General features: G+C 39.7%; 2 protein-coding genes across 3 annotated transcripts in view; one reads left to right on the top strand and one right to left on the bottom strand.

Annotated features, from left to right (window-relative positions):
* cdk5 (cyclin dependent kinase 5) overlaps positions 1-3,247 on the top strand; it is an 11,395-nt gene extending 8,148 nt beyond the window's left edge. The window contains exons 10-12 of the mRNA XM_089008460.1: positions 109-169; positions 1,931-2,011; positions 2,426-3,247. Coding sequence (XP_088864586.1) covers positions 109-169; positions 1,931-2,011; positions 2,426-2,512 — 229 coding nt within the window. The 3' untranslated portion in view covers positions 2,513-3,247. The remainder of the gene's footprint in view (positions 1-108; positions 170-1,930; positions 2,012-2,425) is intronic.
* Positions 3,248-8,719: 5,472 nt separating this feature from the next.
* The window catches only part of asic1c (acid-sensing (proton-gated) ion channel 1c), a 106,498-nt gene continuing 93,095 nt past the window's right edge, over positions 8,720-22,122 (bottom strand). The window contains exons 4-11 of one of the 2 annotated variants that reach the window (XM_089008930.1): positions 18,280-18,430; positions 18,147-18,203; positions 17,252-17,405; positions 14,294-14,385; positions 14,083-14,162; positions 13,184-13,255; positions 10,434-10,486; positions 8,720-8,883 (exon numbers count right to left, since the gene is read on the bottom strand). In XM_089008930.1, coding sequence (XP_088865056.1) covers positions 8,805-8,883; positions 10,434-10,486; positions 13,184-13,255; positions 14,083-14,162; positions 14,294-14,385; positions 17,252-17,405; positions 18,147-18,203; positions 18,280-18,430 — 738 coding nt within the window. In that variant the 3' untranslated portion in view covers positions 8,720-8,804. The remainder of the gene's footprint in view (positions 8,884-10,433; positions 10,487-13,183; positions 13,256-14,082; positions 14,163-14,293; positions 14,386-17,251; positions 17,406-18,146; positions 18,204-18,279; positions 18,431-22,122) is intronic. The other variant, XM_089008931.1, reaches the window with a different exon arrangement.

Consider the following 22,122-nt stretch of genomic DNA (forward strand, 5'->3'; position numbering starts at 1 on the left):
TTCCTTAATGCACTTCAGCGCAAAAGACAAAATCCCCAATTTGTTCACTTGAACCACGTGGCGTAGATCCAGCTTTTGTTTGTTTGTCTTTAACCGCCTGACTGACACGTTGTTGGGCACGCCGACAGAAGAACTGTGGCAGACCATGACCAAGCTCCCAGATTACAAGGTACCACCTTTTATGATACAGTTTTCTGATTGTGTTTATTGAACACTGCCGAAGACGAACTTCCTGTCTTTAGGTCAACATATAAGAAAGAATAGTATTAAAATATTTTTACTTACTCAAGGCAGCTCCAGTCCTCCCTCCACCCCTTACAGGTGGACAGCCGGGACTTCAACCCGCCCAGAAAAAAAACGCTTTTAACTCATTTGCTTCTCAAATTTATTCGGGAATTGAAAAGTGTGATGTGGAGCACCATTCCCAAATTTGTTTGGGTTTTGATTTTTCTTGCAGGGGGCGCCGATAAAGTGGTGGTCTGACCTTTGGTAATGTTTTTCCCTTCCACGAGGTGGCAGCATTTCCCTTTATTCCATGTTAGCACTTTGTTACAGCTTCAGCTGTTGTTAAAGCGCTATATAAACCAATATGTATGTATTGCATTGCATTTTGGACAGCCACCCTCATTTCAAGCTCATAAAACTCCAGACAATTTAGGAATTAACTTCTTTTTCTGATGAAAGAAGAGAGTAAGATTTCTTCCGCTGCATTGAAAACATTCTATAGTCCTAAAACTCAATATTCTGTGTCCTGCAATTTGAGTTAAAATGACAAAAACCCTGGCACAGGAGTGGACACATTTTTGCACATCAGTGAATGAGTTAAAATCACATGTTTGTCTATTATGTACTCCTCATTTTATTTTTGGCGAATTGAAATGCTTTGTGCCCGCTTTCAGTAACCATGAAAATGGAAAGATTTTGTGATTTAATGCCTTTGCTCTCTCTGCTGCACTTGACTGCACTCACTCAGTAAAATGTCAGGCTCTATCCGCCACCGCAGGCAGTTGACATGAAAAGGCGAGAGGGCAGAAGATTCAGTCGATATAATGCTGACTACATGAGAGGAGATTCAATTCAGGATTTTTTTTGTTTGTTTATTTTTTGCATAAATGATAACATTGTATATATCTGTGTATGCGTGCAGGTTGTGACATTATGGTACCGCCCCCCAGATGTTCTGTTTGGTGCTAAACTTTATTCTACCTCCATTGACATGTGGTCTGCCGGCTGCATATTTGCAGGTAGAATTCTAAGTGGAGATGCATGCACACACTCATTGGAATTTTCATTCAAAAATAGAAGTACATATAGTAAATTGTTATCAAAGTGAAGCATTGCATTTTACAAGTTTTTTTCCCACTGTTGGGAACTTAAGGTTAGCAAAAATATTATCAGAAACAAATGTCAACAATTAACGTTGTTTTATGACTGTCAATGAAAACTGAACATTAGAATTTATAAGGGCCTAATATTTAATACAGACTCTGTTTATCTTTGATCATTTGTCTGACATGCTTTTGGATTCAGAGCTCGCTAACGCTGGAAGGCCTTTATTTCCCGGGAACGATGTGGACGACCAGTTGAAAAGAATCTTCAGATATCCTTTTCTAAGCGTGGTGATGACGTTTGGATCACAGCACTTAGCGTGGATTTACACTCGAGGTCCAAAGGCCAATTCCGAATTTCCTTAATGCACTTCAGCGCAAAAGACAAAATCCCCAATTTGTTCACTTGAACCACGTGGCGTAGATCCAGCTTTTGTTTGTTTGTCTTTAACCGCCTGACTGACACGTTGTTGGGCACGCCGACAGAAGAACTGTGGCAGACCATGACCAAGCTCCCAGATTACAAGGTACCACCTTTTATGATACAGTTTTCTGATTGTGTTTATTGAACACTGCCGAAGACGAACTTCCTGTCTTTGCAGCCATATCCTTTGTATCCTGCCACCACCTCACTGGTCAACGTGGTGCCCAAACTCAGTAGCACAGGTCGAGACCTTCTCCAGGTACCAGACACAACCATTTGGCCAATGACATGAGTTCTCCAAAGTCCGGACAGGGTCCATTTGAGGACTCTTTGCGTATGTTTTTAGTTGCCCTGTGGCATATTGTAATAACAAAATTACACAGATCCCACGTTAGAAGGATTTGTTAAAATATTGAAATCTAGAACATTAAAATGGACCAAGTAAAATGTCATTTGTATGCGCGTGTTTTTACGAGCTATTGCATTTTTTATTTAGTTTTTGAATACATTTTTGGATCTTACATAATGTAAAGCAGGGCCCCCTTCTTCCACCGTTTTTTTCATATGTGACTCTTAATGGGAAATCTTTGAATATCAGTGTTCATCAACCACATTGGAACAATGTTTAAAAGAAAAAAACCCGGTTCACCATTTCTTCTGTCCTCCCACGCAGAACCTTTTAAAATGTAACCCAGTCCAGAGGATCTCCGCAGAAGAAGCCTTGCAGCATCCTTACTTCGCTGACTTCTGTCCGCCATAAATCCTTCACGGTCTCCTGGCTCAACATCAGGCGCCAATCGATCCAGTCATTCCCATCATGCTAGCAGGTCAATAGAAGCAGTTCCAAGCAGGCCAACTCACCTTAGAAACACCGTTTCCGAAGCTGATTTTCTCCTACATAGTACAGATTGCACTCATTTCACTGGCAGAGTACTACCTTTACAAGCAAATTGGGTGAAGTACATTCTTTTAAAAATATTTTTGACATCAACTTTCTGTTCTAAAATGATTAATATTGAACTACACCAACACCACAAATAGTCATTTATTGGGGAAGTTGACCAAAATAGACATTTTAGAACGCGCAAAGGTGCGGCAACAAAGCTGCCCTAGGGATGCTTGTTGCCAGGCAAAATTGGACAAGTGTAACACATTGTCACAGTCTCCATGGCAACATAGGGCAGCGAGCACATCTGCCCTATTCACTAGCAGTGAAAGTACGAAGGTCACCGTGATGTAGTCAAACCTTTATTTATTAATACTTCCTCATGTAGTGGCCAGAGGCTTTTCTTCACTGAACTGCAAAAAATATCAGCAGTTTCAAAAAGGTATATGGAGATTATTAGAATGAGGCTTATAAACAGCTCCGGAAAAGACGAAGACACTACTGATTAATTCAATTCAATTTGTCAAATGTTTAAATTTTGAGGTTTATATTTCAGTAAATTGAACAATTTGTTTTTATTCAGACTGCATAAATCATCATTTACAAATATTGTCATGTTGAGCACTTCTTTTTTAAAAAAAAGCTGTGATTTTCTTTCCAGAGCCATATATACGAGAATATCCACCACTAATAATAATAGTATAATACTGTATATCCTCAAAAGTCCACATTCCTTTTCAAAATGCCCATAAATGTCAGCTTTATAGATGCTTTATACTCATCAATCGGAATGCGTTGTCAAATTGTACCGTGAAAGAAGCTGCTGTTGTTTGTCATAAAAATTGAGAGAAATGTGTCTTTTTAGCTGGGACATTTAAAATTTAAAAAAAAGTTGGGCACCAACCTCAAGTTTTGGGTTGGTTACACTACGTTCGCTGACGAAGCCTCTTGGATAGGAGGCGAAACGTCCGAGACCTTCACATTTGTACAGATGACGGCTGAAGAAACCTTCTCATCGTTGGTTACACTTGCAGATTACACTTGCAGATTAGTCCAAATTCATTCATATATGCATTCTTTCGGATCGAAATGGTTTATAAAAGTTCCGTGAGTGCTGAGCTGTGTGCTGGTGACATTAAGTGAAAAAAGGTTTTTGAAACGCAACATGCTCCTGCTTTTTTGCCAGTAGTTTATAATTATAATCTGGACATGAGCCATCCTACACTGCACATTTGAAGCAATAGACACACAGAATTGCCAGAATAACAAACCACATGAGCTGCTAATGACTGAGAAACATTTTTAGAAGTAATTAATATACTATTGGGCTGTTTGCGTGTGTTTGTCTGGACAGCTAATGTCATGACACTCAAAAACAGGTACAATACAATACATATTGATTTATATAGCGCTTAAATATCCTGTGACTAACGTGTCCTTGAGAATTTTTAAATAAAATGCTCTCAAACACAAAATGGTCATCTGCACAGCAACATTCAAAAAAGCAAAACTATACTCACCATTTGAGGACAATACTCTGATTTTACCGTGCCCGGATGAATACAGAGGGTTGAGTCAGGAAGGGCATCTGACGTAAAAGCTTGGCCAAAATAAACATGCAAATAAAACCTCTGAAGATGGAGAACACTGATTCACTATGGCCACCCCTTGAAGGGAAAAGCCGTAAGGAAAAGAAGAAGATGCTGAGTCGAATGCCAAAGAGGACAAGTGAGTTTTGAGACGGGCTTTAAAGATGGGCAACGAGGGGGCTTGGCGAATGTTCAGTGGCAGGCCATTCCAGAGAGTCGGACTAACAACGTAAAAGGCGCAATCCCTTCTGAGCCTCCGTAATTATCAATCATGTCATAAATAAATTGAGTCAGTAAGACAGTACCGTACTATTCAATAAGTGACATGTGTTGAATTCATCCATTCATTCCACACACTGATACATTTCAAGTGTGTTCATGAAATTTCATTTAGATGATTATATCTGAAGACTAATTAAAAAGATCACTCTCAGAAAATTAGAATAGTGTGAAAATCAAATGCGAGAGAGATGTTTCCAGCTGTCGCATTCCTTGTGTGACACTGTCAGAAGTCTAAGGTCTCATCTCATCTCATTATCCGTACCGCTTATTCCTCATTAGGGTCGCGGGGGTTGCTGGAGCCTATCTCAGCTGTCTTCGGGCACGAGGCGGGAGACACCCTGAATTTGTTGCCAGCCAATCGCAGGGCACACAAAGACAAACAACAGTCACTCTCCCACTCACACCTAGGGACAATTTGGAGTGGTCAATCTGCCTGCCATGCATGTTTTTTGGAGTGTGGGAGGAAAGCCGGTGTGCTAACCACTCGACTACCGGGCCGCCCAGAAGTCTAAGGTAAAAAATAAAAAACCCGGACTGCTGTTGAGCAATGTTCCCGCTAAACTGCGCGCGTGCGCAATCGCGCACTGCTTGCACGTACATTGTACTCAGCGCACAAGAACATCTATGCAGCGCACATTTTTCAATGTAACTCAATGAGTGACATGTGTCCAGCCAATAATGCCGGACAGTTCACGTACGCTACGCAGCCAATCGGAGCAAAGCGGCGCGAATGTGCCCTGCCCACACGCGCCGTGATACTGGTGAACCTGGTGTGTGGCCACAGCGGACGCATTAGTGATGGGATTTCCGGATCTTTTCAGAGAGCCGGTTCTTTTTGCTCGCCTCACTCAAAAGTTCCGGCTCTTTTGGCTCCCAAATGGCTCCTCAGTTTGATGTGTTTTTGTTGCTTAAATTAATTAACTACCCAAAATCATGGAAAATTATGTGAAAAACAAATTACTCATGTAAAAAAAATACACTATATCAAATATTTTTTTTATTTATATGGCTTGATGTATATGTGCACAGAGAGCATCCACAAACTTTCACTTTCCCTGTGGTTACTCTGGTCTGATGATCAGCTGTCACTAATTTGTTTTTCATATTAATAATGCTATCATACCAACGAGTAAAAAATATATTGAATAATAGTAACAACATAATGTGATAACATTTATCCACCTGTCTAACCTAACCCCCTCCCCCTTCTCCTCACTGCTGCATGTCCCTGTAATTCTCCCCTCACTCCTCTACCACGGATATCGACCAATCACGTGCGGCTTTAACCGAAGACTGGGCGCGGGTAATAGAGGACATAAAAAGTCGGCTCCCATTTCCGGCTCATTTTAGGAACCGGCTGTCTTTGTTCTCGTCAGAGATCCGGCTCTAAGAACTGACTCGTTCGCGAATGACACATCACTGGACACGTCTGATGTTGCTCACAGTGGTCCTCAGTGTGCCCAGGGAGCTTGTGTGTCTGCTCAGACACATGAAATTTTTGAGGGAACATTACTGTTGAGTGGTCAAAGTCATGTTCTCTGAAGAAGGTCAATCATTGTCTTTGGAAATCAGGTTTCCAGAGTCTGGAGGAAGCCGAACAAGAAACTTGCAGAATACGTATTTGAAAGCACTTTATGTTTCTGACCAGTTTTATGGAGATACAAATTTCATTTTTCAACATGACTGGTGTAAGGATCATGGTACTCCTGTTCTAGACTGGCCAGCAAACTCGCCTGATCTGAACCCTATCAAAAATATATGGGCTAAAGTGAAGAGGAAAATGCAACATGCCAAACTGTGCAATGCAGAAGAGCTGACACCTATGAACAGAGCAACCTGGGCTCTCATAACACCTGCAGTGCCACACATTGATTCCATGCCATGTTGCATTACTGCAGTCGTTCAGGCAAAATGACTCCCAACTTAGTATTATTGAGTGCTATAGAAGTATATACCGAGTATATATATATATAATATATATATATATATATATTATATGTTATATGTATCCCTCCCAACCTTTTTAACATCATGACTTTGATGATTAAGTTTTAAAGAGCAACATTCGTGCAGTTTATTCATAATAAACATACCAATATTCTTGTGTCTTTCAGTGTCACTTATTGTTGTATCGATGTCCTCCATGCCCATATCTATCTATCTATCTATCTATCTATCTATCTATCTATCTATCTATCTATCTATCTATCTATCTATCTATCTATCTATCTATCTATCTATCTATCTATCTATCTATCTATCTATCTATCTATCTATCTATCTATCTATCCATCCCTCCCTCCCTCCATCCATGTCACGTCCGCTCGAGGAGTGGTCACAGGACTCGAGGGACGAAGGAAAGTAGCAAGGGGTTGGATCCAAAATACACGGTGGAGACGGTAAGTTCGAGAAATGTCTTTACTGAGACACTCAATAGCCATAAGGCACAATCAAGGGAATGAGTAACAGGTGAGTGAGTCCGGAGAGCAGGGAAGGGAGGGGCACGCTCCTGGCGCTGAGGAGAATCTATCTATCTATCTATCTATCTATCTATCTATCTATCTATCTATCTATCTATCTATCTATCTATCTATCTATCTATCTATCTATCTATCTATCTATCTATCTATCTATCTATCTATCTATCTATCTATCTATCTATCTATCTATCTATCTATCTATCTATCTATCTATCTATCTATCTATCTATCCATCCATCCATCCATCCAACAGTTTTTCATGATAGACCATATTTCCCCACTACCACCTTAACGCAACAAACTAGCAGCTCATGATCAAGAACCAATTGCTGAAATTATCGGATATATTGCAGTAAGAAACCAACACAGCGATAGAACAAGTATACGATGGGTAAATATCCACTTTATTATACGTGATCAATATTACATCACAAAATGTTATTTGTGACTCGTTACATGTTGGGGAATATTTAGAAGAATAACAATGGGATACAAGGGCGGAATTGTACAATGCGTTTGTCTCGTTAAGGAGCAGAACGTGTGCGGCACGAGATGATTCTCGGTCACGCGAGTGCTAATCACCAAGACACTTATGGTCTACATCCCTGTGGTGAAAGGACACATGAAAAACAGTCTGGAGATCTATACATATATGTAATTTTTACATGTCACGTACGAACGAGCAACAAAGGATTTCGTCATGGCATTTGATTGAGGTTATATATACACGCAGCTTCAGTTCATCATTTTGACTGGAGCCTCGACAGACAATAGATTACTATCGCACGGCATTGTGCTGATTGTTATGTGAAGTATCGTGGCCACGCTGAGAAGAAAAACAATTGAAGAGAAAGAGATTTATAATTGAATTGAAAGAGAATTATAATTGAATAAAGTTGTAGATAATCTCGGAAAATGTTTCAATGTGTACCTCTGATAATAGTCACAGTATTACCGGGTGATTCCTCATATTTCATCTTCTTTTCCTTTCGGCTTTTCCCTTCAAGGAGTCACCACAGCAAACCAGTGTCCTCCATCTTTAGGGGTTTGATCCGCATGTTTGTTTTTGCCAAGCTTTTACGTTGGATGCCCTTCCTGACACAACCCTCTGTGATCCCCCCCATGAAAAAAGGATGACTTTATTGGTGCATTTTAACTCAGTTCAAATAACAATAATTTCCCTTTGTTGTCCTCATATTTCAACAATCTTTGTCATTCAGCGTGGCCCCAATACACCTTCATAGCAACAAGATAAGACACAATTGACATAATCCAGAAAGGCAACAAAATATGTTTTCAGCATTCTCAGTATGACCGAGCAACAACACAAACATTGCGAGATGAGCTAGTTGTATGATGCTAGCATCAATGATCACCCCCTCCCTCCCCCTTTCGGATTAGCATATATGATGTGATGGATTCAAGCTGAAAGGCAACACTCAGTCAAATCTTGCTGTTAAGGTCACTCTGGAGAAGCTCGTGTGTTTTTCTTCCTGTTCACGCAGCATCTTCATTTCTTTTTTTGGACACATCGAGACTGAAAAGTGACATTTTGAAAAACATGAATAAATTATGTTGCATTTAAACCTGAGTTCTGTTTCGGAAGTTGATTTTTTAAAATGATGATAGTATTTAACATAATGATGTATTGTATTTCGATTGAGGCATTGATAAAGTACTGTACACTTCAACCATGTTTTTCTATGATAAATATACCAATTTTTCACAGTTTGTTGTCAAGTCCCCCCCCCCCCCCCCCCCCCCAAAAAAAAACACAAATATCAGGTTGTCAACAAGCAAACTCCTCAAAGTTGCCTAGAGTCGGGTGACGAGGTAACATGTTCGACGTGAATCCGAGACTGTCCGAGTGACTCCGGAGTGTGTCACAGGTGCTCTGCGGAAACACGGGGAGGGAAGTAGATGGGGGGGGGGGGGGCAGTGTGGTTGGTGAAGGGGGCAGGATTGAGCAAATGGGATCAAACCAAGGAGGGATGATGATGATGATGATGATGATGATGATGATGATGAGAGTGAAGCACAGGTAAACATGGGGGGTAGAGAGGAGGGAAAAAAGCACAATCTTAGTCCTCGATTTTAATCTATGGTTAGAGATGCAGCGATTAATCGATTAATGGATAATTAATTGATTATCAAATGAATTTACAACTATTTTGATCATCGATTAATGTTTTCGAGACATTGTTTGAAGGAGAAAAATCCTCCAATGTTTTTACCAAGAATATGTTGTCACAACTCACTTGTTTTGCTTTTCAGGGGCAGTCATATTACAGTATGTTTGCAATGCGTGTCCAAAGGTGATGTCAATTTCAGTCGACAGCAGAGGGCGGCATTGGCCAAAATGACGACCGCCAAAGATGTTTCAAAATGTCTCGAGGAATCTGCCTAATTCTTATTCCATAAACACAAAATTCGGTTCTTAGACTAGTGCAGTGCAGACAACACACGCACCTGCGCACACACACACACACACACACACACACACACACACACACACACACACACACACACACACACACACACACACACACACACACACACACACACACACACGCACACGCACGCACGCACGCACGCACGCACGCACACACACACACACACACACACACACACACGCACGCACAAATGGCAGTGGTAAAAAAACGGGAATCTCCCATATAACAAGGATATTTTTTTTTAATGTACTTGCTCACTTTTGAGAGTGCATCCCTTTCCTCAGTCTCAATTCTCTTACCAGGTGTCCATTTCACACACTCAAGTATGCCATTTATTTTTCAGTTTCATTAATGTGTGGGTCCGCTATGGCTGTTGCTCATCCTGTCGTGCATGTGGAGAGTAATGGGTCTGTGTGTATCTCGCAGGGTTTGGTTGCATGAAATGTAAGTCCTCGGTCAAAAAAGGTTGTGCACCCTTGTAAATGAAATAGCTTATTTTTTATGTTGTTTTTTTGGGTTGTGGTTAGCACACTGGCTTCACAGTGGTCGCCGTTTCGCGTCCCGCTCCGACCTCCCTGTGTGGAGTTTGCATGTTCTCCTCAGCCCCGTGTGGGTTTTCTCCCGGTCCTCCGGTTTCCTCCCACATTCCAAAAACATACATGGCAGGCAGATTGAACACTCCAAATTGTCACAAGGTGTGAGAGCGTGTGGTTGTTTGTCTTTGTGTGCCCTGCGATTGGCTGGATACCAATTCAGGGTGTACCCTGCCGAAGACGGCTTGGATAGACTCCAGCACCCCCCCCCCCCCACGACCCTAATGAGGAATAAGCGGTACGGAAAATGGATGGATGGATGTTGTTTGTTTTCATAAAATGCACATTATATAACGACTGTGACATCATGGAGGTGGTGGGAAGAATGAGGATGCATGAGATGCTTCAATGACAGCGTGGGAGCTCCTATTAGCAATGAAGGGGTAGTGGTGTGCTACCTGGGGTTATGATTAGGCGTGACACCAGGGCTGCTTGGGTTCTCTGGAAACTCCTGGAATAGACACCATGAAAAGAAAGATGGGTGAGGGTGACTGAGATGAAAGTAAAGCACAATGTGTTTGGTGTTTAAAAAAATCAAGTGGGGCCGCTGCAGATAAAGTTGCAGATGTGTTATATAAGGCGAGATATTGAAGGATGACAAACCAATGGAAAAAAACTTGTAAATATGGGTTGTTGCAATATATCTAAATGCATCTCTTGATTCTGCACTATGTACAGTCTTGTTTATAGAACGGTTTTTGCACATCTACATTTGCACAGTATACAGTTGACATTTTTATTTTGTTATGCTTAGAATATCTTGTTTTCTATCCTTTCACTCCCACCCCAACCCCATCCCTCTTCAATTGCTGCTGTGGACTGCAAATTTCCCCATTGCGGGACGAATAAAGGTATTCTGATTCTGATTCTGAAGACAACGTTTTAAATGAAAATGAGTTTCACTTAGCTGGTGAGATGTCTCTTGTGAAATGAGGCACAATGAAAAGCGGAGGCGGAGATGAACATATGACATGGATGGTGCACAATGCAGCAAATATCAAATGTTATGAGTGAAGCCAAAGCGTGGTATACAGTCTAGGATCTAGGATATAATTAAAATGATGACTATTTGTTTATCATTATCTGCAGTGGTTTAAAGGACAACTGACACCACATTTTTGTTTCCTAACTGACATCAGAAAAATGTTTTATAGCATCTAAAATACCCAAAACACGCAGGATGATATTTTTAGTCAAATGCAAAACACCAATAAAATGACTTAAAGTGTCTAAAAACTACTTCAGTTTCAGAAGGTCCCGCCCCCTTGTTCGTGATGTCACGCCAAGATGTCTTGCCTTGCTCGAGAATCAAAACAATGGCTTCAGATTCGGAGAAGAAGCTTTCATATTACTCATCCAGTTATGAATATGATTCAAATAGTTCTGAAGAGGAACGCATAAATGTTTGCAATCGAATAAAGGAGTCCTCCCATATCAATTCGAGCACCCAAAACAATGCAGAAGACGGCGACAAAGCTCCATGGAAATGGGCTGATTTGTCTCCTGGGAATTTTTGTCAGCGAATATCAAATAGTTGTCTCGGTGCAACACACAACGATTCACCATGGCGTTATTTATGTGTTTTCCTTCTAATTTCGCCATCAACACGAAGTTTTCAGACCAAACAAAGTACCGCAAAATGCATTGTGTGTCCTTTCTCGGTCAGGGGCGTTCCTTCCATGACGTGATGTCAGGAATCGTCACCAACTCAAAAACAAGACTTCCTGAATATTCAGCGCAAGCCTTAAAACGTAAAATATAGCTATATGCAGTGGAATCTTTGTAAAATACGCTCATTAGAAAGTGGTGTCAGTTGTCCTTTAAACCACTGCAGATAAGTCATTTGAAGTGATTTTACAAATTCTGGACACAACTTGAACTGGACTCAGTTGTCCTTCAAGTGATAAAAAGTAAGTGGTGATACTCCCCATGTTGCCAAATGATTTAGGCAGTGAGTAACAGCAGATGACTAATTTAATTTAATATATATTCATTTTATGCACAATTTAAAAAGCTATAGTTTATATGGTTACTTCTTTCTGTTATATATATATATATATATATATATATATATATATATATATATATATATATATATATATATATATATATATGTTTTTTTATATATATATAAATATATATTTTTTTTTTTTTACTAATGACAAGTTCGGTGAATGTGCATAAAACTGGTTGGGTTCGGTACTTCTGACAAGCTGAAGAACCACTGCACTAGATGGTAAAATTGAGAAGTGCTAATAGTCCGTAACACGTACCAGATTAAAACATTGAATTATCTCCCTAACTGCCAAGGTATGCTTCCACCACAGTCTTTGCAATCTTCTCCACTCACTTAAGTTTTATTATTTGTGGAGCCACTCAGTGAATGTTATCCAGTTGTTTGTATTATTAGCAACGAATGCATAGGGGCAAGAATTAAATTAATTAGATAGATGGCATTGTATTTTGGAAAATTACGGCATAAACTCGTCTTGCTCAATTTAATTTTAATATTCAAGATACAGCTAAAGTAATCAAAAACTGAATTCCAAAGTATTAAATCCATAAAATGTGATTTGTTGCTATCAGGGGGATTTGTTTGCACAGCATCCCAAATACAGTGATATCTCGGCTTATGAACGCTTTACCTTCACTCGGATATCATCAAGAGGCAATTACATCAATGACCATCACAAAGGTAAATAAAACGACTTTATTATATAGTACAGTTTATTTATTTAATTACAATAACATAGCATATTTATGATACATAAAATAACGTATATTTTGTGTAGTTTTAATGCTTATTTAGTAGAAAATTATGATTTATGAGGACCTGCGAACTGATTATTCTCATTTTTAATGTTTTTTTTATGGGAAATAAATGTTTGGCAGACAAACCTTTTGCTTGACACACATATTCTGGGAACCAAATAAATTTGTACGTCGAGGTATCACTGTAATAAACTGCATGTGCAATATGAATCAAGATTGGAATGTAACAGTGCGGTCGGTGCATGTTAATGTTACAAAGTGCGCATTAAAGCTATTAAATGAAGCTAATGCTTGGCTCCAGGAAGAAGAGGCTTTTAAACCCCCCTGCATTCTTTCAATGTGAACAACTACATTAAAAGAAATTATGATAAATTACCAGGTTGTCACTCTGACAGCGCTGTGGTCGTTTCTTGCGCATGCAGTAACTCAAAACTTTGTCCTTGAAAACCTGAAGACACAAACAACAGATATGTGTCAGAAATGGAGTTTCATCGGATTTTTCAGGGGAAAATGGCCCCAAAACCTTTCACCAACAATTGTTCATCATACAGAAAAATAAATGTTGGTTCAATCATTCTTCCTACAAAAAGCAGCCATTGTCCACAAGCATATCCAGATTAACGTTTGTAAATATTGAACATGTTTAACATTTACAAATATTTCATCCCAGACATTCCAAACCTCGGCTACCACAATAAATCGTTTCATTGTCTCTATTAAATGGTGATAGGCACATTTGTGTATCACAGTATATTATGGCTAAAAGAAAACGAAAAATACAGAAAGAAAGAATAACAGATAAACTAACATGTTATAGCTGGATTACATTAAAAAAATATATTACAAATGAGAGCGCCAGTGCCACCTGTTAAAATGGGTGTGGAATTACACTTATTGTAGAAGGGCTAAAAAAAAAAATAAAAAAAATCACATTTCTTCTCAGACATAAAGGGCCTGATCCAGTATTTGAGAAGGACAAACCTATTCATGCACATCAGGTTTATCAGATGTTTAAGTTTTGTTTTGTGCAAGGTGTGACCCTGCATTGAAATTGAACCTACAACATTTCCGAAAAATGACCACATGTTGCTAACCCTAACCTTTCATTCAAAAGTGTACATTTTGGGCATTCGGTTTATTTAAATAAATAAAAAAAGATAGTAATAAATAAATAACATTCCTCTGGGTGTGGCTGAATCCACACATTTTTAGGAGAAATGTAGTTGTCTGCTTTTATTGTTTTGCCGAGTGAAACTGATTTATGTGTCCCTTTACCTCATATAGGTAGTCGAATATTTCCAGTATTGTCAACACACTGGCTCCTATAAACAGACCCATCTGCCCTCCAATGTCACCTAGAAGATGAAGAGATGAAATGACATGGATGGGTGTCATTTCTCATTGAAAATCTGTCAAGAGGAAATCTGAGCAATGCTCTCAAAGCATCATTTGACTTTCCAGCCAAGCTCGCAGGCAAGAGTCTTACCGAGAAGCCCGGCAATCTCATATGCTTTCTTCTGCTCGATCTTCTCGTAATTCAGAGCTTCGAAGAAGATGTCCAAAACCAAAATGTTTTCTCTGGAGGGGAAAAAGTCACACAGGGGTACAACCGACACATGCTTGAGTTCCCGAGGCTGACAGTCAACTCATCATTGTGTCGCTTTCTAGTACATTTTCATTATTGTTACATTGAAAGGTGAATGATGTAGACTCAAAATGCACGTGACTGTAAAGTGTCCTTGAGAGTTTTGAAAGGCGCTTCGAAGTAAAATGTATTATTATTATTATTAGAAAGAAGAACACATGATATCAAGTGCAGTGATTCTTAATCTGTTATGTATGCCACAAGAGATTTACATTGGTTCTCTCTAGTGGTACTGTGTGTTGAGTGTGCGGCAAAATTCTAAGTGTGAGACATTCACAATTCTTATACCATCTTGCAATTAAAGACATGGCACTGAAGAATTAACCAGCCACATTTTTTCTCTCATTCACTTGTATTTAATGTTGAAATATAAATATCGTCATTTCATTGTTCAGGAAATGTCGGTTTTCTTAAATATTTACTTAAATACAGTTTCTATGTATGTGTATATTGTGTGAAATGCAATTTAGTCAGATTTTTGGGTCCATAAAACCAAACACACAAACAAACAAAAAAAAAAAAACAAACAAACAAATGTTTCAAGCTGTAGGCTTCATTTTCAGTCATTATTTTAAGGTGTGCAGAGTGCATTTCGAGGGAATGAGAGGAGCTGCTTTGTCTGGTCATGATGAAGTCAGTTGTGACCACTCCCACAACAATGACTATGTGTGTGTGTGTGTGTGTGTGTGTGTGTGTGTATGTCTCTCTTAGATGCGACAGACTGCGCTCATCTGTGACCAACACCGGGTTTAATCCGCTTCTGCACTGTTACACCCCAAGCCTCATAGGGTTCACGAAAATACAGACCTAAATTATAGCAATATTTCTTTTTTTGCAAAGCAGATTGGGATGTTGGAGTGTGCAAGCGAAGAGTGTGAATCATAGAAATAGATAGGTAGTAGAAGCGGCGTAGAGACGAGGTTTATTGCAAACCCGGTGTGACGTCACGAACTGTAGCGTCCATAGTAACGTGGCTTGGTTTGGCATAGAAATAGGATAGTTTTGAGCGTATTTAGGTCTATTTAACGTATGGATTCTGTAAAAAGGAACAACAGTTGGGGGCCGCAATGTTTCGCTTACGGATGCTTCAACTACAAGCTGAAAAACAAAGGAATTTCGTTCTTCAAGTGAGTGAAAATGAAATTTCTATAAAAAGAAAAAAAAAATTGTTTCGCGATGTTTTAGCGACTAATTTTCGTCCTGTTTTCGATCTTTGACCGTGTATAAGTATGTTCTAGCTGTCCTTCATTAAAGAATTATATGTGCCATGTTCTTCAAGATTGATTGAACACGAGATCATAACCCGAGATGGTATTGAGAACCATAGACCTCATCAGAACCATCACTAATATCTTCCTATCTGTCCGTTTACACCATATCACTCGCCTACAGAATGATGACTTGATGAAGAGTTTTCTTCGATCAAAACTGAATCGCAGTGTAATTTTTGCAGGTCAATGAGGTTAGAAGTTTAAAAAAATTTCATCTCATTCAAGTCATCATATGGTTGACTAATTAATCAGCTTTCATTGTTTTACTGGCTGTGACAATTGCACACTCAATGTTGCTGTAAAAGTAGTAGAATATCTTGTTCAAATTTCTGTGGTTGTATATTAACTGAAAAATTAGTTTAACAACGCCCCCAAAAAAGGAAATTTTAAATGATGAGAGTGATGAGGACAATCTAAATTTGGCATTATTATTGAAAAATATTTATTAATATAAAAGTGTTGGACTATACACAGTGTTACCTAATCCTCTACAATTTCTGATTTAGTCCAATTCCAATCACCAATTAAGCATGATCATTCTTTATGAATGTTATTTTTTTCACGTTTTCACTCAAAAGATAATTGTATTTGAATTTTCAATCTTAAAGAGCTGTCATTTCTATTATTCATAACATTTTTAGACTCTGAATAAATATACATCAATAGTGGTGTATTTAATTGCAATTGTATGTTTTGGATTATAAAAAAATTATAATCCAAAGCATATCTGATCTTGAAAGTTGAGGTTTTTGGACTTGTCCGACTTCACATAGCGCCGAAAGACGACGTGAGAGTGAAGTAGTTGTCTTCTAAAACATATTTAGCCACAAAGTATTAGAATTTCGTCGAATACCGGAAGAAAATCGACGAAAAACGAGCAAAAAGTATTCATATGGTACGGAACTGTGTCAGAGGCTACAACTCGTGACGTCATCGGTGACGTCACGGCCTGGTGACCGTGGGGCGCAATGCTATTGCCTCCTTTGGGCACTTCTAAACCTATCTATTTCTATGGTGTGAATGCAAATGAACAGCAGATGATTGAAATATTGTAAATTATGCCAGCGGTCTCCTATTTGTTTTATTTGCTTAGGCAGAGTGATTTAACACTGGTGGCAGGGATGTGATTTATTTGTTTTTTTTTCTGTGTGTAAAATATTTAAACAAATGTAACCAATATTTTATTTTATTTTATTTTATTTTATTTTATTTTATTTTAGTTTAGTTTAGTTTTTGGAGGGCAAATTGCAAACCCCACTTTTGGGGACAGCTTTTTAAAAAGTGCTATATTTAAACACAGTCTTAATGTTCCTACAAAGATTTTGTAGGAATAACAACTTTAAATTACATTTTCGATGAATACTTGGGCCAACTAAGTCAATGCACTTTAATGTCGGCCTTTATGATCACATCTGGAGATTTTTTTTACATTAGGCGAGGCAGTATTGGTGTTCAAAAACAAAATGAAAAAAAGATTGACAGCCTTAAAACTATAGTTGTTTGACTACTACCACTAAGTCATACTTACCCAATATACTGCTCAGTTTTGTTGAATTTCTTAGCCAGATACTTGGCAGATGCCTTACTGGGGATCTTAACCATGGACAGCTCCTTGCCATAGCGAGTCATGTTGCAGGGTGTCTGACACACACAGTAATCGTTGTCTTTCTCTACCAAAAAGTCTGTGGATGGATGATCAAAGTCAGTCAGACATGTTGGGATCGCTGAGAAGAAACAAGCCTGCACACTAAGTGCCATTTGCAGCAAAAATATCTCAGAAAACATCAGAAGAATTTGCAGTTGCTGCCATTGTACACTCTCCATGCAAGCAAATAATGACTGAAGCAAAAGTACTGTAGCCAGGAGTGGAGCGGGAGATTTTTGAATTGGAAAGGGAGCTTTGTGGGCGTTTCATTTAAGATCAAGACACATAGTGTAAATGCACGATTTCCTCAAATAATGGCCTCCGCTGCAATGGAAGCTGTGACATTAGAAGACCACTGACCATGTTCAAGACGTCTCACCATAATTATCAACAATGACAGGATCCAGTATTATATTTTACATATTTTAGAGGAAACAAAACAGTCCCAACTTTATTGACAATAGTGTGTTTCAATCAGGAGAATCACTTCTCTTAGTTGGTGGCTTGGCTTGACACGGCTCATTGGGAAAGACAATTCATTTGGCCCTGTGAATTGCAATCAGTAGGCCCATTTTTGTATACTAGCCCTGACCGTCGGTCTTTTAGAAAAAATGTTTCCTTATCTCACGCTGTGCTCCCCTTAACAAGCTGTGGGTGAAAGCCTTTGGCCGTTTCTCTTTTTGCTTTTGGCACTGCTCAGAATGGAGTGTGCAAAGCTAAAGACAAAGAGACAGTCTTACATTATATGGACTAAAAAAAGTAGATAGTGTGTGCTCACCTAAGGCTGGGTCAGCGCAGTCTTTGTACTGTTCAGGTGTGCACACAGTGGAGGTCCCTGTTTTCAAATTATATGACATTTACACCCAACTCAACAACACATGAGGCACACGTTTTTTTTTACAACTGTGTACCTGGCATGTGGACCATTCTGCAGTTGCAGTTTTCCAGCAGATAACGAGTTTCACAGTCAATGCGGCAGGCGGTGATGCTGTACGTGGAGAAATACTCTGAGTCGATGGGAGTCGATTTACAGTCTCCCCAAGGCGGGGGAAGGTACTGAAGCTGAGAAAAAAAAACAAGTGCATTGTTTAAGCGGATTATAGTCAGCAACACTTATCAAGTACAAATCAACAAAATCGACAGGCTTTTAAAACCCAAATCAATCCAAAAAGAAGAAGAAAAAAAAACCCGACAACAACACGATTTTTGGTCACACCGACATTTTCCATGGGCAGCAAGCAAACTTCATGCAGAACATTGGGGATGCAAGTCTCGTATTACGGGCTAGCAGGGTACCATGGGAATAGAGACCGGCTCACACTGGACACCACAACCAGAAGGCACATTTTTATTATTATTATAATTATTTTTTTAAATAAAAAATACATTATGAGAAAGAGGAGTGCGCAGTTTTATTCCGGCACACGAGTGCTTCATGTGACAGGCATCACACAAAGCCCACTTATGTCAATTTAAGATGTATGCGAACAACTGAATCTCATTAGAAGTCCAAGATGCTGCCCAAGTAGGCAGCTGTCAGCAAGTGCTCTCACGAGCAAAACAAAAAAAAAACAAAAAAAAACAATGCGCGTATATGCATTGTTTTTCAATATTTTTGGCCACGACCAATGTTCCCTCTAAGCTGCGCGCGTGCGCAATCGCGCGCCGCTTGCACATACTCAACGCACAAGAACATCTATGCAGCGCACATTTTGCAATGTAACTCAATGGGTGACAGGTGTCCAGCCAATAAGGCTGTACAGTTCGCGTACGCTACGCAGCCAATCGGGGCAGAACAGCGTGAATGTGCCCTGCCCATACGCGCCGTGATACTGGCGTGGTACTGCTGTGTGGCCACAGCGTACACATCTGATGTTGCTCACAGTGGTCCTCAGTGTGCTCAGGGAGCTTGTGTGTCTGCTCAGACACATGAAAAATTAGAGGGAACATTGGCCACGACATTCATCAAGGAGGAGACTGTGCTGAGCGGTGGTGCCTTTTCGGCAGCTCGAATATGCCAGCACTGTTTTTGATTGGGAGGAATGTCGGTGCCATTTCAGTGTCATCGCTTGACAACTTTGGGGTGATTCTGCTGAAATGGGCAGCATTTTCACAGCCCCGCTTTGTTCAGCGCAAAGGTCGGCGCTGTTGGACATTTTGTGACTGAATGGATGCATGGCTTGAGGAGCCTGCGATGAGAAGAAAGCAGCGTCAGCGCAGAGCGCCGATGCGTATGTGGAACTGTCGCGGATTGGGATTGAAGCGGATTTATGTGGGACAGGAGATGTGAGACAATGTCTTTTCGTCAATGGATGCTACAGCTTCGTGTTTGTGTTTTACATTTGGCTTGTAGCAGATGTACACATTCCACCATGACGTCTCTGATCCACTGGTGAAAAGGATGCTTTGATTATCTCCTCTTTCACTTCAAACTGCGTCATACAACAAAAAGGGTCCAGAAAGTGCTAAAGATTGAATGACTGTCTGTGTCACAATATTTGTTATTTTTTGTTGTAGTTTTGACTTTAAGATGGCACCGTGAGAGTGGCTGCCTTTCCAGCAGCTCCTGTATTTTGTTTTTCTACTTCTTCCTTTCCGTTCCTATGCCTTTCATAACTTGCTGCTGTGAAATGTAAATGTCACCACTGCGAGACGAATAAAGTCATCATGTCAAATCAAGTCAAAATCATCATGCTAGTTTGCTAGATTAGATTTCCCAGCACAAGGCATTAAACAATGAGTGCATTGCCTCCTCCTGAGCACCCTAACAGTCTCAAAGGTAAAACTACCATTAACACTGAAGTGCAATCTATCAATTACAGTAGATTTCAAGGACTACGTTGACGGTTGTAATACCGACGCTACAAAATATACGGCAATCAATTTAACATAAAAAGTGATGTGCTGAGCATATAGATGTCAATTACAATGTGGCAGTATTTCAATCGATGGGGCTGAGTATTTCGTGTTTTATGGACAGCTATCAAGCAATGACAAATTGTTCACCATCTGCCACCAATCTGTCACATTTGATTGAAATCAATGTAATCTGTCGCAGTCGTTTGCTTTTGAAGGAGGACGGCCAATGGTAAAAATGAGCCTAGATTAGCCACTTCAAAATATAATTGTAGATTTCCTGTGATTTTTCAGGCATGGGCTTTGAGACTTTTTTGTTGGCTTACTCATGATTGAGATGTTATCTCAATTTAATGTAATGATAAGTCATAAAACTTTGCTCCAATGTTCCGCTCACATGCAATGACAAAAATTAGAATGCTTTTTTCACCAATTTTATGTATTCCATCTGTTCAGTGTAATTGATTCCATTTGTCTTTGAAGGTTGTGTGGAAGAGGATCCCTGAATTGGTTGCTTCAAATCATAAATGGCAAACCCTGTGTGTCTTTTCAGGGAAGACGTTTTGAGATGTTTTTTCTCGGCATAATAGTGAGAACATGTTTACTAAATCCTGCTTGATTTCTTTTTTTTTTGGGGGGGGGGGGGGGGGGGGGGAGGCGTCAGAAATTACTAAAACTGTCATAAAATGGCCGCAGACGTCATTTCACATTTTTTATTAATTTAGATAGCATAGCATAAGAGCTCTCTGTCACTGCTTTGCAATTCGGATGAAGGATAATTACCAACACAAGACTAGCAAATACCATCTAGCTCAAAAGAAAACCAGCATCCAATAAAAGTGCTATTCTGAACTGATGCAGGGTAAACACTGACAATACAATCTAATGAAAAACATGTTACTTTAAAACATGATACTTTAAAGAACACATTAAAAGTGCAGCAATGTGGTGGACAAAGACCTAAGACACACAAAATACATCAATGTTCATCAATATCCAGTCAAGAGGGGAAGCAACGCAGACACTGCAAGTTATTTGCCACAACCAGACGCACAGTAAATTAAAAGGAACAGGAAGAGATGACTTCACCCCTCAATGACGATGGGGTGGAGAGAGGTAAGGGCACCAACGGATGGCTACAGTGGACATTGTGGCATCATGCAGCAAGCCCAGACAAACATACTGTACTGTACACTACCCTCTGCTCTTGGGTGGAAACAAAGGTTTGGAAGCCCGGGGCCACCCCAAAGCCCAGCTGGTGGAGGAAAGGAGGCTCTGACTGAGTGTGAAGTTGTACCTTTATGCCGGCCTCATAAGACGTCTCATCTGGGCGAGGGGTGAGGGAACACACAGCCCGCGTCATTAACAGTTCAAAGGTTTAAAAATCCAGGCAAGAGATCAAAAGAAGTGAGAGACTCATAGGCCCACCCCTTCTCCAGAAGGCGCAGGCAATATGCTATGCATTATACTGAAAAAAAAAAAAAAAAAAAAAAAAAAACTAACAAAGTCCAGCCAGTTGAGAAATGCTATCATTGTGTTTGTGATATGCCACTCACCCATTTGTTTTCCACCAGTCTTACAGTTTTGGTGAACACACCTCAAAAGTCAACAAGACTGAGAGGATGAACAGTTATCAGAGTGAGATTTTGTCAGAAATATTCAAAACAACTCCTCATGTTAAATCAAAGTTAGATGATGCTGGTAATTTGACTGTGGACTTCATGAGCAAAACACGCATCAACTACAGCACATGCTTTTTTTCTAAATCCCACGAACATAACCATTTCTAACAATTACAGCTAATGTGAACATTTTCTGTAATCACATTGCAAACCATTAACTCATTCACTGCCGTTCACGAATTTATTCGGGAATTGGAAATATAACCATAGTGCGCC

Source organism: Hippocampus bargibanti, linkage group LG11 (genome assembly GCF_051943395.1).
Source record: "Hippocampus bargibanti isolate YZ-2025 linkage group LG11, ASM5194339v1, whole genome shotgun sequence".
NCBI lineage: Eukaryota > Metazoa > Chordata > Actinopteri > Syngnathiformes > Syngnathidae > Hippocampus > Hippocampus bargibanti.